The sequence below is a fragment of the Erythranthe guttata genome, chromosome 11 (genome assembly GCF_056151865.1).
Source record: "Erythranthe guttata isolate IM_541 chromosome 11, IM_541, whole genome shotgun sequence".
Classification (NCBI taxonomy): Eukaryota; Viridiplantae; Streptophyta; class Magnoliopsida; order Lamiales; family Phrymaceae; genus Erythranthe; species Erythranthe guttata.
Genome location: NC_142543.1, coordinates 1,096,604 through 1,109,969, shown reverse-complemented (window position 1 = coordinate 1,109,969; position 13,366 = coordinate 1,096,604). Strand labels below are relative to the sequence as shown.

Sequence of the window (13,366 nt, the reverse complement as noted above, 5' to 3'; positions counted from 1 at the left end):
GTCCCAATAGATTTTATTATTTGCGATTTTGGTCCCTTTTGAAATATTAATTACTCCAAGACTGCAAAATATTAAGAAGCAATTCAAATATCTTAAGTTTGGACAAATATATTAACAAGTGTGTACGAAATTGCAGTAACTATCTCTCGGCCCAGTGGACTTAACAATAAGTGAGAATATGGGCCTATTTCATGTACAGCAATATTCATTTCATTAATCTCCATTAATTAAATGCTAATTTATCAAATTGTTATTATTAACTTTGTTAAGTGTGATTTTTTTTTTTTTTTTGAGTAATTGTTAAGTGTGATTACTAAGAAGAAAACAGTATGTTAGGTGAAAGACGGTAAGATCAAATGAATTGAGCAAATCTACCTCCCAATCAAGGATGAAGAGACTGGGGCAACAAGATCGGAAACCGCACACAGTGCCGTGTAATGTGACCGGCAAGTGTGGATCTGTTACTGTGACGATGGTTCCGGCGCCTCCTGGATCTGGAATTGTGGCGGCGCGTGCGCACACGTAAGAAGGTCCTTCAGTTCGCCGGAATTGAGGATGTTTTTTTACCGCGGAAACTAAGGTCAATCATTTCCTGCTGCGTTCAATTTCGTCTTCTTCTTTTCTCCTTCTATTGTTGTTTCGTATGATTGCAGTTTAGTTAGTGTTATATTTTAAGAAGAATTGTGTAATTTTATGTTGTCAATTGTTCCTTTTGCTGGTTAATCCAAATAGTATATGACAGTTAGCATTCATGAGCTTGTCAATGTAATTGTACCATAACTTTTGTTAGATGCTAATTTGATTCGGTGTATTGTTGATTGAATCATTTAACTCGTGATAATTAAACGATGATTTTCGGAGTGCTCTCTAATACGATTTTTTTCGTGATTATCCTGTAAGATGGTGTGTTGCCGCAACTGTTCTTTAAGATTAAGATGCCTTGATTTATCTTTAAGATTAAGAGGATGTTTTATCGGGATTGCTCTGTTAGATGATGTTTTCCCTTCATTATATATTCTCTAAGATTAAGATGATGTTTCATCCTAATTACTCTTTAAGATGACGTATCAGTTTGTTGTATTTGTATTGTTTAGTTGATCCGTTTGTGTTTCCTCAATCATACACCATTGATTGTCAATAATTTCTGCGAAATTCTAATTGTAAAATGCTAGTGGTGGCCTGAAATTAAGTTAGCTCATATAGTAACTAATTCAAGCTTTTGTAGTTGCAGTCAAATTTCGAATGAATGATGAAGGCCTTTGGATTCCTAACTCCAGACAATTTTGGTAGAAGACTCGATTCTCAAAAACACTTTTCCGAGAGTACACTGATCTTCGAGGCCTGAGCTTTGATGAATGAACCAAATTGATAGGATGTTCCTATAGGTGATTTTTCAGTTTGTTTACAATTTCCTGAGTAATAGAATATCATGTCGATTATGATTTTGTAATTTCTCGCTAATTACATTTCAACATTTTGCAGGGGAATGAATGTTGGCCTCTTGCTTTAAAAGTTGTTCATAATGCAGCTGGATCATGCATTCTTATGAAGACCAAGTCAACAGTGCACCATTGATGAAACCATGGCACTCGGTTTATTTCGGCATTTTCCAAGGTGCGCTTCCTTATTCGGACCCTTATTCTCTCACCCCATCTTTGACCCGTTTTCAATAGAAGGATGTTGAGTCAAAATAGAAGGATCATATATAATTAGGACTTGTAATTAGTTACTAATTAATCTCTTCTTGATCCAAACTGATTAATTAGTTAGTTTGCATGTTTCTTAGATGACGAATACTTCAGAGGTGGTCGTAACACAGAGGGTGTTTTCGTTATTACACCATCTGTTAGGGGGTCCTCATGATTGGCTCAAAAAAGAACGAAATAAATTGATGCAATTAACCCAAGCACAATCCTAATCTAAATTTTTTTTCCCTCTAAATCTTAAAATCCCCTCAACAACGCCAAAAGTCAGCCCAAAATTGACCTGAGTAAAGCACAATTGTTCCCTGATTTCACAAATTTTAAAGTTTGAGAGAGTTTTTTAGATAATGCCCAAATCAATTGGGCCTTGTATCGAAAAATATGTTCAGTAGAAATAATGTGCATTTTTTCAAAAATATAATATGAAATATTGACTAAAATTGCATACAATTTAGACATGGAAAAAATTAAAGAATTTCACTTAACCTGTAAAGATTTTTTTCTATTGAAATTATATATTAAGTAAAAAACAAATACGACACTAATGGTAATTGATAAAATTCATGTATCGTTTAATTAAATACACTATGTTTTTCTTTATGAGAGAGACTGAGAACAGTTAAATACACTATGTTACATTGTGAAGATTACAACTTAAAAAAAAAATACTCTCAGATATTTGCTGAATCAAGAAAAAGTGCATTCAAAATTACTCTTTCACTAATGCTTTTTTATACGAGAAAGGGACCATTTATTCGGTTTCTTCATTCTTTTCAGTTTATATCTTTCATGACAGTTTTGTTCATTTTCCTGATTTTTTATTTGAAAAATAAGTATTCGATTCACCAAAAAATATGCAAAGAATAAACTGAAATGTCTTTAATCTTTATAAAGTGAAAAGATGTGCCTTTCTTTATCAAAATTAATTTATTCCTACTGCAGTTTTATCAAGACCATGAAAAAATTAAAAAATTTAATTTCCTAATTACACAAAATATATTTATATATATTAAGTTGAATATGCAAAAGACATTTGATTGTAGATTTTGGTATGAATTGAATTTGAAGTCTAACAGTAATGCAACTAATAATCGTTTTGAGAAATTTCAGTTGGAAAGGAAAAGCATATTATTATTTTACATATATATATATATATACATAGCTTAACGTTTTGAGTAGTAACTTTAGGTTAAAGAATTGTCTTAATTAACCAGCCAGGAGTTAATTACTGTTAACAGAAACACAGTACAAAATCATATTATGATATTTGGATTGATTTGATTAAAGTTTACCATAAGTGTGAATTAATGTGCTGTAAAGTCAATTAGAATGGTCTCTTGTAATAACTTTCGGTTAAAGAATATATTGATGTTGGAACATATATCATAACCTAGCAAGCCAGGCCATAACTACAGCAACATTATAAATAGATCCAAATTAAATGAATTAGATCACTTCACTCCATTCAATTAACAAGTCTAACACACACACACACACACACACACACACACACACACAAGTAAAATGGCCTATCAAAACCGCAAGCTGGCAGTGGTTGTGGGCTGCAACTATAAAACAACGGGTTTGTTCAGTGAATTATATGGGTGTCATAACGATGCGTTCAAAATTCACCAGATGCTTACCACCCGGTTCGGATACGACCCGAAAACCGTCGTTCTGATGACGGACCATGCAGACAGTCCCCTAATGCCAACCGGGAAGAATATCAAGGACAAACTCAAGACGATGATAGACGCCTCCAAAGCTGGAGATAACCTGTTTTTTTTCTTTTCAGGTCACGGAGGAATTGTCCAACCACGTGTTAAGGGCCGTAAGCCAGCTCAATCCATCACGCCTTGTGATGGCAATGCCATCACAAGTAAGTAGCTAGCTACCTAGGTTTCGTTGTTATATATATATATATATATATATATATATATATATATATATATATATATATATATATATATATATATATTTTTTTTTTTTTCCAAAAAGTTGGTTATTAATTAACTAATGAATGAGTAATTAAATTAATACCACGACGACGAGTGTGTAGGTTTGGACTTTCGGTACCTCGTGAATCGTCTCCATAAGGGGGCTTCTTTTACCATCTTGGCAGACTCGTGCTGCAGTGGGGGTCTCATAGACAAGGAGCCGGTGCAGGTGGGGCCGCCCCGTATCCTCCTTCAAGATCAAGCGGACGACGACGACGATGAAGACGAAGCTGCAGCTCCTGGTGACCACGACATAAATAACAGATTTGTTTCATATGAAGTGTTGTTAGACAAAGTGTCAACACTATCCGGGTTGAATGACCCGGATCTTGGAGTCCACATGGTGAACCTATTCGGATCTGACGCCAGTCTGATGTTCCAAATGCTGCCAGCCAACCAGCGCCCGACTCCCTTGACACCCGATCAAGGGATACTGCTAAGCGGATGTGAGCCAAGCAAGAGTACTTTCGAAGCCTTTGATGAGAAGGGACAACGTTGTGGGGCCTTTACAAAGTTTGTATCGCAAGTTTTTATGAAGCAAAAACCCGAAACCCGAAAAATAAGCAACCGGAAGCTGATCCTCATGGCAAGGAAGGTCTTGGGGAATCTAAGCCGTGTCGGCTCGCGGCAGTTTCCATGCCTTTATTCCAGCCGGAAGAATGCCGATGCACCGTTCCTCAACCACAAACCTGCGGCCGGCCGGGCATTAGATTCATCTGAAGAAGACGAGGAAGAGGAAGCGACAACGAGCAAATGAAGATCGACGACGACTACTACTACCACCAATCCACCAGTAATTATTACTTATATTTATATATATATATATATATATATTATATATACTTACAATAATTGATATGGTGACGTTGTAATAATTGTCACTTTTTAAAGTGACTAATAATTAGTTTTATTATATATATCTATATGTGTGTGCGTTGTATATATATATAATTTATAATGAAATGAAGAGGACTTGCTGTTATATTATTTATGTGTATTATTTTATTCTGGCACGCACAATTAATTAATACATTTGTTAATTATGAGACAATAGTACAAGAATATCACTCATCATGTAATTTATGTATTAACGAATAAAGCACCGTACCATATATATATATATATGAGCTAGGTAGGTAGGTGGTTGAGGATGCAACGACGTGGATAGACACGACGGGGAGGTGGTGGAGGAGGGGCGGCGGAGGAGGAGGTGGAGTTGCAACCATAGAGACAATAACATATGTCGAGGCGATTGCCGGCATTGTCACCACATTGAAAATCCTCAAAGCCTTGGCAACTTATAGCACAAGCACGCGCCTCACATATCTCCTCATCCATGCACTTTGATGAAATCCACTGCGTACAGTTCTTCTTCTTGCCCTCCACATCGGAGACAACAACTCCTGTACGTACGATAGTGTTTGAGAGAGAGAGAGAGAGAGAGAGAGAGAGAGAGAGAGAGAGAGAGAGAGAGAGAGAGAGAGAGAGAGAGAGAGAGCAGGTACGTACCAGAGGCGAAAATTAGTAACAACATCAACAAGGTGACCATCTGAAGTTTGTTGTCCATTTTCGTTTGTGATGAGTGATACAATATTATATGGTGGTTATATGATATTGCATGCCTTATATATAGCAGTTCTGTTTGTGGCAGACAATTAATGTGCATTAATTATGTACTAATCTTGTTGATAAACTTCTAACTTTATTTATCATTTACAGAATAGGATGAATTTAATTTCTTATCATCTTGTCATTATCTCTGATCATCCCTTTGTGCACATGAGTACATTAGATGCATGCAATACAACACACAATAGATGCAATATAATTAAAAAGAAGTTGAATATGTTTGTACACAATATATTTTGCATTTTGGCCCCAATAGATTTTATTATTTGCAATTTTGGTCCTTTTGAAATATTAATTACTCCAAGACTGCAAAATATTAAGTAGCAGTTCAAATATATTAACAAGTGTGTACAAAATTGTAGTAACAATCTCTCGGCCTAGTGGACTTAACAATATGTGAGAATATGGGCCTATTTCATGTACAGCAATATTCATTTCATTAAACCCCCATTAATTTAATGCTAATTTATCAAATTGTTATTATCAACTTTGTTAAGTATGATTACTAAGAATAAAACAGTTTGTTAGGTATGATTTATGAAGCTCGGGCGTTTGATCAAATCAATTGAGCGTATCTACCTCCACTCTCTCCCAATCCCAATCCCAATCCCAATCATGGAGGAGGAGGATGAGAGTGTATATATTGGGGGTAACAAGATCGGAAAGCCACACGCAGTGCCGTTTAAAGTGTGGATCCGTTACTGTGAGGGTGGTTCCGGCGCCTCGTGGATCTGGAATTGTGGCGGCGCGTGTGCACACCTAAGAAGGTTCTTCAGTTTGCCGGAATTGAGGATGTTCTTACAAAGGTCAATCATTTCCTGCTGCATTCAATTTCGTCTTGTTTAATTCTCCTTCTACTGTGTTTGTTATATTCGAAGTAGCATTGTGTATTCTTATGTTGTCAGTGGTTACTTTTGTTTGTTAGATGCTAATTTGATTTGATGTATTATTGATAGAATCATTGGTGTGTTGCCGCAATTACTCTTTAAGATTAAGATGCCTTGATTTATCTTTAAGATTAATAGGATGTTTTATCGGGATTGCTCTGTTAGATGATGTTTTCCCTTCATTATATATTCTCTAAGATTAAGATGATGTTTCATCCTAATTACTCTTTAAGATGATGTATCAGTTCGTTATATTTATATTGTTTAGTTGATCCGTTTGTGTTTCCTCAATCAGACTAGTTAATAATTTCTGCGATATTCTAGTTGTAACATGCTAATGACGGCCTGAAATTAAGTTAGCTCATATTATGGTTACTAATTCAAGCTTTTGTAGTTGCAGTCAACTTTCGAATGAATGATGAAGACCTTGGGATTCCTAACTCCAGACTTTTTGAACAACACTCGATTCTCAAAAACACCCTTCCGAGAGTACACTGATCTTCGAGGCCTGAGCTTTGATGAATGAACCGAATTGATAGGATATTCCTAAAGGCGATTTTCAGTTTGTTTACAGTTTTCTAAGTAATATAATACCATGTCGATTATGATTTTGTATTTTCTTGCTAATTATATTTCAACATTTTGCAGGGGAAATGAATGTTGGCCTCTTGCTTTAGAAGTTGTTCATAACGCAGCTGGATCGTTCATTCTTCTGAAGACCAACTCAACGGATGAAACCATGGCACTCGGTTTATTTCAGCATTTTCCAAGGTGCGCTTCCTTATTCGGACCCTTATTCTCTCTACCCTTCTTTGACCCGTTTCAATACAAGGATGTTGAGTCAAAATAGAAGGATCATATATAATTAGGACTTGTAATTAGTTACTAATTAATCTCTTCTTCATCCAAACTGATCAATTAGTTAGTTTGTATGTTTCTTAGATGACTAATACTTCAGAGGTGGTCGTAACTCGTAACACAGAGGGTGTTTTCGTTATTACACCATCTGTTAGAGGGTCCTCACGATTGTCCCAAAAAAGAACAAAATAAATGATGCAATTAACCCAAGTACTATCCTAATCTAAAATTTTTTTTTTCTCAAAATTTTAAAATGCCCTCAACGCCAAAGTCAGCCCAAAATTGACCTGAGTAAAGCACAATTGTTCCCTGATTTCACAATTTTTAAAGTTTGAGAGAGTTTTTTAGATAAGGCCCAATTCAAAGAAGAAGATTATATTAGCTGTATCAAGAAAAAGTGCATTCAAAATTACTCTTTCACTAATGCGTTTGTATTGGAGAAAGGGACCATTTATTCGGTTTCTTCATTCTTTTCAGTTTATATCTTTCATGACAGTTTTGTTCATTTCCTAATTTTTGGTTTGAAAAATAAGTATTCCATTCACCAAAAAATATGCAAAGAATAAACTGAAATCTCTTTAATCCTTATAAAGTGAAAAGATGTGCCTTTCTTTATCAAAATTAATTTGTTCCTACAGCAGGTTTATCAAGAGCATGAAAAAATAAAAAATTAATTTCCTAATTACACAGAATATATATATATATATATATATATATATATATATATATATATATATATATATATATATATATATATATATATATATATATATATATATATATATATATATATATATATATATATATATATGAAGTTGAATTTGCTAAACACATTTGCTTGTAAATTTTGGTATGAATTGAATTTGAAGTCTAACAGTAATGCAACTAATAATCGTTTTGAGAAATTTTAGTTGGAAAGGAAAAGCATATTATTATTTTACATATATATATATATATACATAGCTTAATGTTTTCAGTAGTAACTTTAGGTTAAAGAATTGTCTTAATTAACCAGCCAGGAGTTAATTACTGTTAAGAGAAACACAATACAAAATCATATATGACTATTGGATTGATTTGATTAAAGTTTACCATAAGTGAATTAATGAGTTGTAAAGTCAATTAGAATGGTCTACTTATTGATTTGATTGATGTTCTCTGATGTGTGTGTGTCAGCATCACCTAAAATAGATCATCAAGAACAAAATTCATGAATCGATAAGGAAAGATATGTATAATTATCGCTCAACAAATTTGTGTTATAGAAACGAAAGGTATACGATTCTTAACTTCTGGCTAAAGAGATTATATTAATCATGTTGTAATTAACATTTGTCATTACATAGCCAGGCCTTAACTACAACAACAACACTATAAATATATCCAAATTAAATGAATTAGATCACTTCACTCCATTCAATTAACAAGTGTAAAACACACACACACACACACACACAAGTAAAATGGCCTATCAAAACCGCAAGCTGGCAGTGGTTGTGGGCTGCAACTATAAAACAACGGGTTTGTTCAGTGAATTATATGGGTGTCATAACGATGCGTTCAAAATTCACCAGATGCTTACCACCCGGTTCGGATACGACCCGAAAACCGTCGTTCTGATGACGGACCATGCAGACAGTCCCCTAATGCCAACCGGGAAGAATATCAAGGACAAACTCAAGACGATGATAGACGCCTCCAAAGCTGGAGATAACCTGTTTTTTTTCTTCGCAGGTCACGGAGGAATTGTCCAACCACATGTTAAGGGCCGTAAGCCAGCTCAATCCATCACGCCTTGTGATGGCAATGCCATCACAAGTAAGTAGCTAGCTAGCTAGGTTTCGTTGTTATATTTCTTGTGTATATATATATATATATATATATATATATATATATATATATATATATTTTTTTTTTTTTTTTTTTTTTTTTTTCAAAAAGTTGGTTATTAATTAACTAATGAATGAGTAATTAAATTAATACCACGACAACGAGTGTGTAGGTTTGGACTTTCGGTACCTCGTGAATCGTCTCCATAAGGGGGCTTCTTTCACGATCTTGGCGGACTCGTGCTGCAGTGGGGGTCTCATAGACAAGGAGCCGGTGCAGGTGGGGCCGCCCCATATCTTCCTTCAAGATCAAGCCAACAACGACGATGAACACGAAGCTGCAGCTCCTGGTGACATGAATAACAGATTTGTTTCATATGAAGTGTTGTTAGACAAAGTGTCAACACTATCCGGGTTGAATGACCCGGATCTTGGAGTCCACATGGTGAACCTATTCGGATCTGACCCCAGTCTGATGTTCCAAATGCTGCCAGCGAACCAACGCCCAACTCCCTTGACACCTGATCAAGGGATACTGCTAAGCGGGTGCGAGCCAAGCGAGAATACTTTCGAAGCCTTCGATGAGAAGGGACAACGTTGTGGAGCCTTTACAAAGTTATGAAGCAAAAACCCGTAACCCGAAAAATAAGCAACCGGAAGCTGATCCTCATGGCGAGGAATGTTTTGGGGGATCCAGACTGTGACGATCTGCAGTTTCCGTGCCTTTATTGCAGCCGGAAGAATGCCAACGCGCCGTTCCTCAACTACAAACCTGCGGCCGGCCGGGCATTAGATTCATCTGAAGATGACGAGGAAGAGGAAGCGACAACGAGCAAATGAAGATCTACGACTACTACTACTACCACCAATCCACCAATAATTGTTACTTATATTTATATATATATATGTATACATACAATATATACTTACAATAATTGATATGGTCACTACCAAAAAACAGGGCTTTTGTGACGGATATTTTGTGACGGCCTAAATCCGTCACCATTAGTGACCGAATAAGTGACAAATATGTGATGGAATGTACTACTAAGATTTGGAATTTTTTTATGACCAATATGTGACAATGTTGTGACGGACGTTGTGACAGTCGAAACTCAGTCACATGTCGGTCACAAATCTTTTGACGGAAATTTATTCCGTCACAAATTAGTCACACACTTTCTATGAATGTAACAATTTGATCAATGTAGGTCACAAATCCGTCACAAAATCCTGTCCGTCACACATCCGTCACATACATATCGGTCACAAATTCGTCACCATGTAAGTTTTGTCATTAATCTGTCACTATGTTTATCCGGTCAGAAATCGTCACATACATTTCAGACACAAATTTGTCACATTTTATGTTTCGTCATTAATCTGTCACTATGTGTAACGCCCCGCATATTATATGAGATTATATTGAGTAAATCTGTAATTTTCATTTCATGAATTAATTTGTAACTTTAACGTACCCTGAATGATTATGTGAATTATATGCATTATGTTATTTTATGTTATGCCTATATTAGAGCAATGTGCGATCGACTTGATTTGATTAGACGATTAAGTAATTTTATTTATGTATGTGATTAAATGAATTATGTGCTCTAAATGAATAATTAATCTTTGCTAATAATGATATTATAAAATTTTGATTATTTTGAATTGTCTCTCATGTACATACTCTAAATGAATAATTAATCTTTGCTAATAATGATATTATAAAATTTTGATTATTTTGAATTGTCTCTCATGTACATACTTAATTATAATTTAAATGATCTCATAAGAATTATGATATGAAAATTAATCTATTCAATGTATCTTTAATTATTTTACAATTTATGGTTTAATAAATGTGTCTTTAATTAATTTATTTATGGATGTATGACTTACTCCCCCAAGTGTTCTTTAATTGTTATTAGGACCCTATATTGTTTTAAATGTTGCATAATAGCACTTAGGTAAATTTCCTCCTAACTTCCTAGCCTATAATTAAGCAAGGAAGATTCCAACTCTTTTCCTTCTCAATTTTCACGGCAGTTCCTTTTTCTTCTTACGGCGGTTCCTTTTCTTCTTAGAGAAGAAACGAGAATTTTGATCCTCACTCTTTTTCCTCTCATCCCTCGGCAATGAAAACTCATCAAACTTTCCCCTTCTTCTCTTGAAAACTTCACATCTAATTAATGGGATTGATTTCTCCATAAAATCCCCCAAACTATCAAGAGGATCGTGCCATCAAGCCTTCAAGCCAAAGCTCCGAGAATCCTTCCCTTTGCTCTTCCTCTTTGTCTTCGATTTTCTTCAAAGAGGTAAGGACTTGGGTCTTTACTGAATTAATGATAAATTATAAGATGATGTTTATGTGTTTAATTGATTTATATGTTTAGGAATCGGATTTAGGGATCTAGATCAAGAAATATAGATTTCAATGAACCCTAATTCGAATTTCAGATTCGTAGTCTCAGCTTCCAATACATGTTTCATCGATGATTTCTTTTCTGAAAATTATGAAATTATTTGTGCATGTAGATGTTTCTCTTAGCTTCGTTTTGATATATGGTATGCGTAAATCGGAATTATATTGATCAAGTTATGAACCGTTTTCCGAAACTGCACGATTTCTGAGTCATCTATGAATTATGTGTTAAATTAAATTCTATCTTAGCCCGATTCATGCGATTCCAACTGGATATGATTATAGACTTACAAATATGATTCTCAGCGAAATTTCATGGTCTTTGGTTAAAAGAATGATTTATTTGGTATTTTTAAAGTTGAATGCTCTGTTCTGAAATTCTGCTGGTGTTCTTGTAGTGAATTAATTATTTCTCTCTCGTGGATAGGTGTTTTACTGAGCTGTTTTAATATGGTATAATTACAATATATGTGAACGTTGTGTGAAAATTTCATAAGGTTTGTATGTACAGATTAAGAGATATGAATTTTCAAAGTTGAAATACCAAAGCTGCCAGATTTTCTAAACTAGAGTACTATGAATGTAAAGAGTTGTTAGGACGTTATTTAGAGGACATAGTTCTATCTAAGGATACCTCTCAATTGATTTAGGACCGATAAGAGTATAGGTTCGTTTAAGTAATTTGATGTTCATTATTAAGGTATAATTGTAAATTGCTTTAAAACCTTGATGTGATTAGATTGCAAAGTTGATACGATTTCTTTATAGTTATTTGGAATGGAGTATGTGGATTTGAATTTCATGTATTATGTGTGTATGGGTTATTATGGTTATCGTTTGCTTATGGTTATATATATGTGCTACAATTATTGGGTCGTTGCATCCCCATGTTAATTCAACATTTTGTTTACGCGAGTAAACCTTGTGAGTATACGAACTTATCAGGTATCTCAAATGATTCATTAGTAACTTCTCCGACGTTCGTTTTAATTATGTCAATACAATGCAGTTAATTACTTGTAGTTTTGGACTTCTCCTTTTAATTAACAGAGTTATGCGGGGATGGGAAACAAGATGAAATTGTTGATCAGGGTTGAGGAGAATGTGATGGAGAGGAAGATAGATACTAAGGCCATGGCTTGTCGATATTGAAGGCAGATAGAGAAGAGTGATGTTAGGAACGTGACCTGAAAATTGAGCACAAGAGATGGCAATGACTCAGAAAAGAGAGGAGGAATACAAATGAGTTTAGAGCTCATAAGAGATTGTGTTTTCTATAAATAAGATGTTTATGTTTTGTAATTCATAACAAATTCTTATTACTAGATACTACTAGCCAAATGATGCTTTGAAAGATTGGAAACGATATTATTTTGTTTTAATATATTTAAGCTTTGTGAGTTTGTTTTAATATATTTATGCTTTGTGATTTTTTGTTGATTGTTTGTAAAAAAAAATAATGTAGTAAAATAAAGAGAACAAAACAATTATGGTGCTATTATGACGAGAAAAGTGACTGATATTTGTGACAACCAATGTGACGGATTGCTTGTGACTGAAATTTGACGGAACATTTGTTACAGAAGCATGTGACGGACTATTTGTGATGATATTTATGACAGATGAATGACGGAACCTTGTGACAGATTAATGACACACAAAAATTGTTTATGACAGAATCCGTCACTAAATTTAGGGGAGTTCGATAAGGTATTTGTGACAGAATGTTCCGTCACCAAAGTGTGACGGATTGATAAACAACCGTCACTATTTTAATTAGTGACGAGGCGTTTTCTCACGGACGAATTCCGTCACACCTCCGCCACCAAAGCCTGTTTGTGACGGATGTTCCTCAATTCAGTGACAAAAAACTCCGTCACAAAAGCCCATATTTTTGGTAGTGGGTGACGTTGTAATAATTGTCACTGTTTAAAGTGACTAATTAGTTTTATTATATATATATATATATGTGTGCATTGAATATATATATTTTTTATAATAAAATGACGAGGACTTGCTGTTATTTTATTTATGTCTA

The 13,366-nt window shown here is 34.6% G+C and overlaps 2 protein-coding genes and 1 long non-coding RNA gene across 5 annotated transcripts; all 3 read left to right on the top strand.

The window, feature by feature from the left end:
* Window positions 1-258: 258 nt before the first annotated feature.
* LOC148766746 (metacaspase-9-like) lies at window positions 259-4,682 on the top strand. 3 transcript variants are annotated; one of them, XM_088825473.1, is made up of 5 exons: window positions 259-580; window positions 1,232-1,385; window positions 1,483-1,614; window positions 3,499-3,582; window positions 3,763-4,682. In XM_088825473.1, exons 3-5 carry the CDS (start codon window positions 1,536-1,538, stop codon window positions 4,455-4,457), a joined length of 858 nt encoding a protein of 285 aa, XP_088681599.1. In that variant the 5' UTR covers window positions 259-580; window positions 1,232-1,385; window positions 1,483-1,535; the 3' UTR covers window positions 4,458-4,682. The 3 variants fall into 3 exon arrangements, with proteins under 3 accessions (XP_088681599.1, XP_088681598.1, XP_088681597.1); XM_088825472.1 differs by having other exon boundaries at window positions 3,339-3,582; XM_088825471.1 differs by having other exon boundaries at window positions 1,787-3,582.
* A 1,157-nt stretch (window positions 4,683-5,839) lies between these two features.
* LOC105976541 (metacaspase-9-like) lies at window positions 5,840-13,351 on the top strand. Its single transcript, XM_088825139.1, has 6 exons — window positions 5,840-6,135; window positions 6,617-6,778; window positions 6,865-6,987; window positions 8,809-8,892; window positions 9,077-9,846; window positions 13,230-13,351. Exons 3-5 carry the CDS (start codon window positions 6,948-6,950, stop codon window positions 9,523-9,525), a joined length of 573 nt encoding a protein of 190 aa, XP_088681265.1. The 5' UTR covers window positions 5,840-6,135; window positions 6,617-6,778; window positions 6,865-6,947; the 3' UTR covers window positions 9,526-9,846; window positions 13,230-13,351.
* On the top strand, window positions 10,915-12,829 carry LOC148766745 (uncharacterized). Its single transcript, XR_016034465.1, has 2 exons — window positions 10,915-11,221; window positions 12,379-12,829. It is a non-coding gene; the product is annotated as an uncharacterized LOC148766745 (long non-coding RNA).
* Window positions 13,352-13,366: the final 15 nt, after the last annotated feature.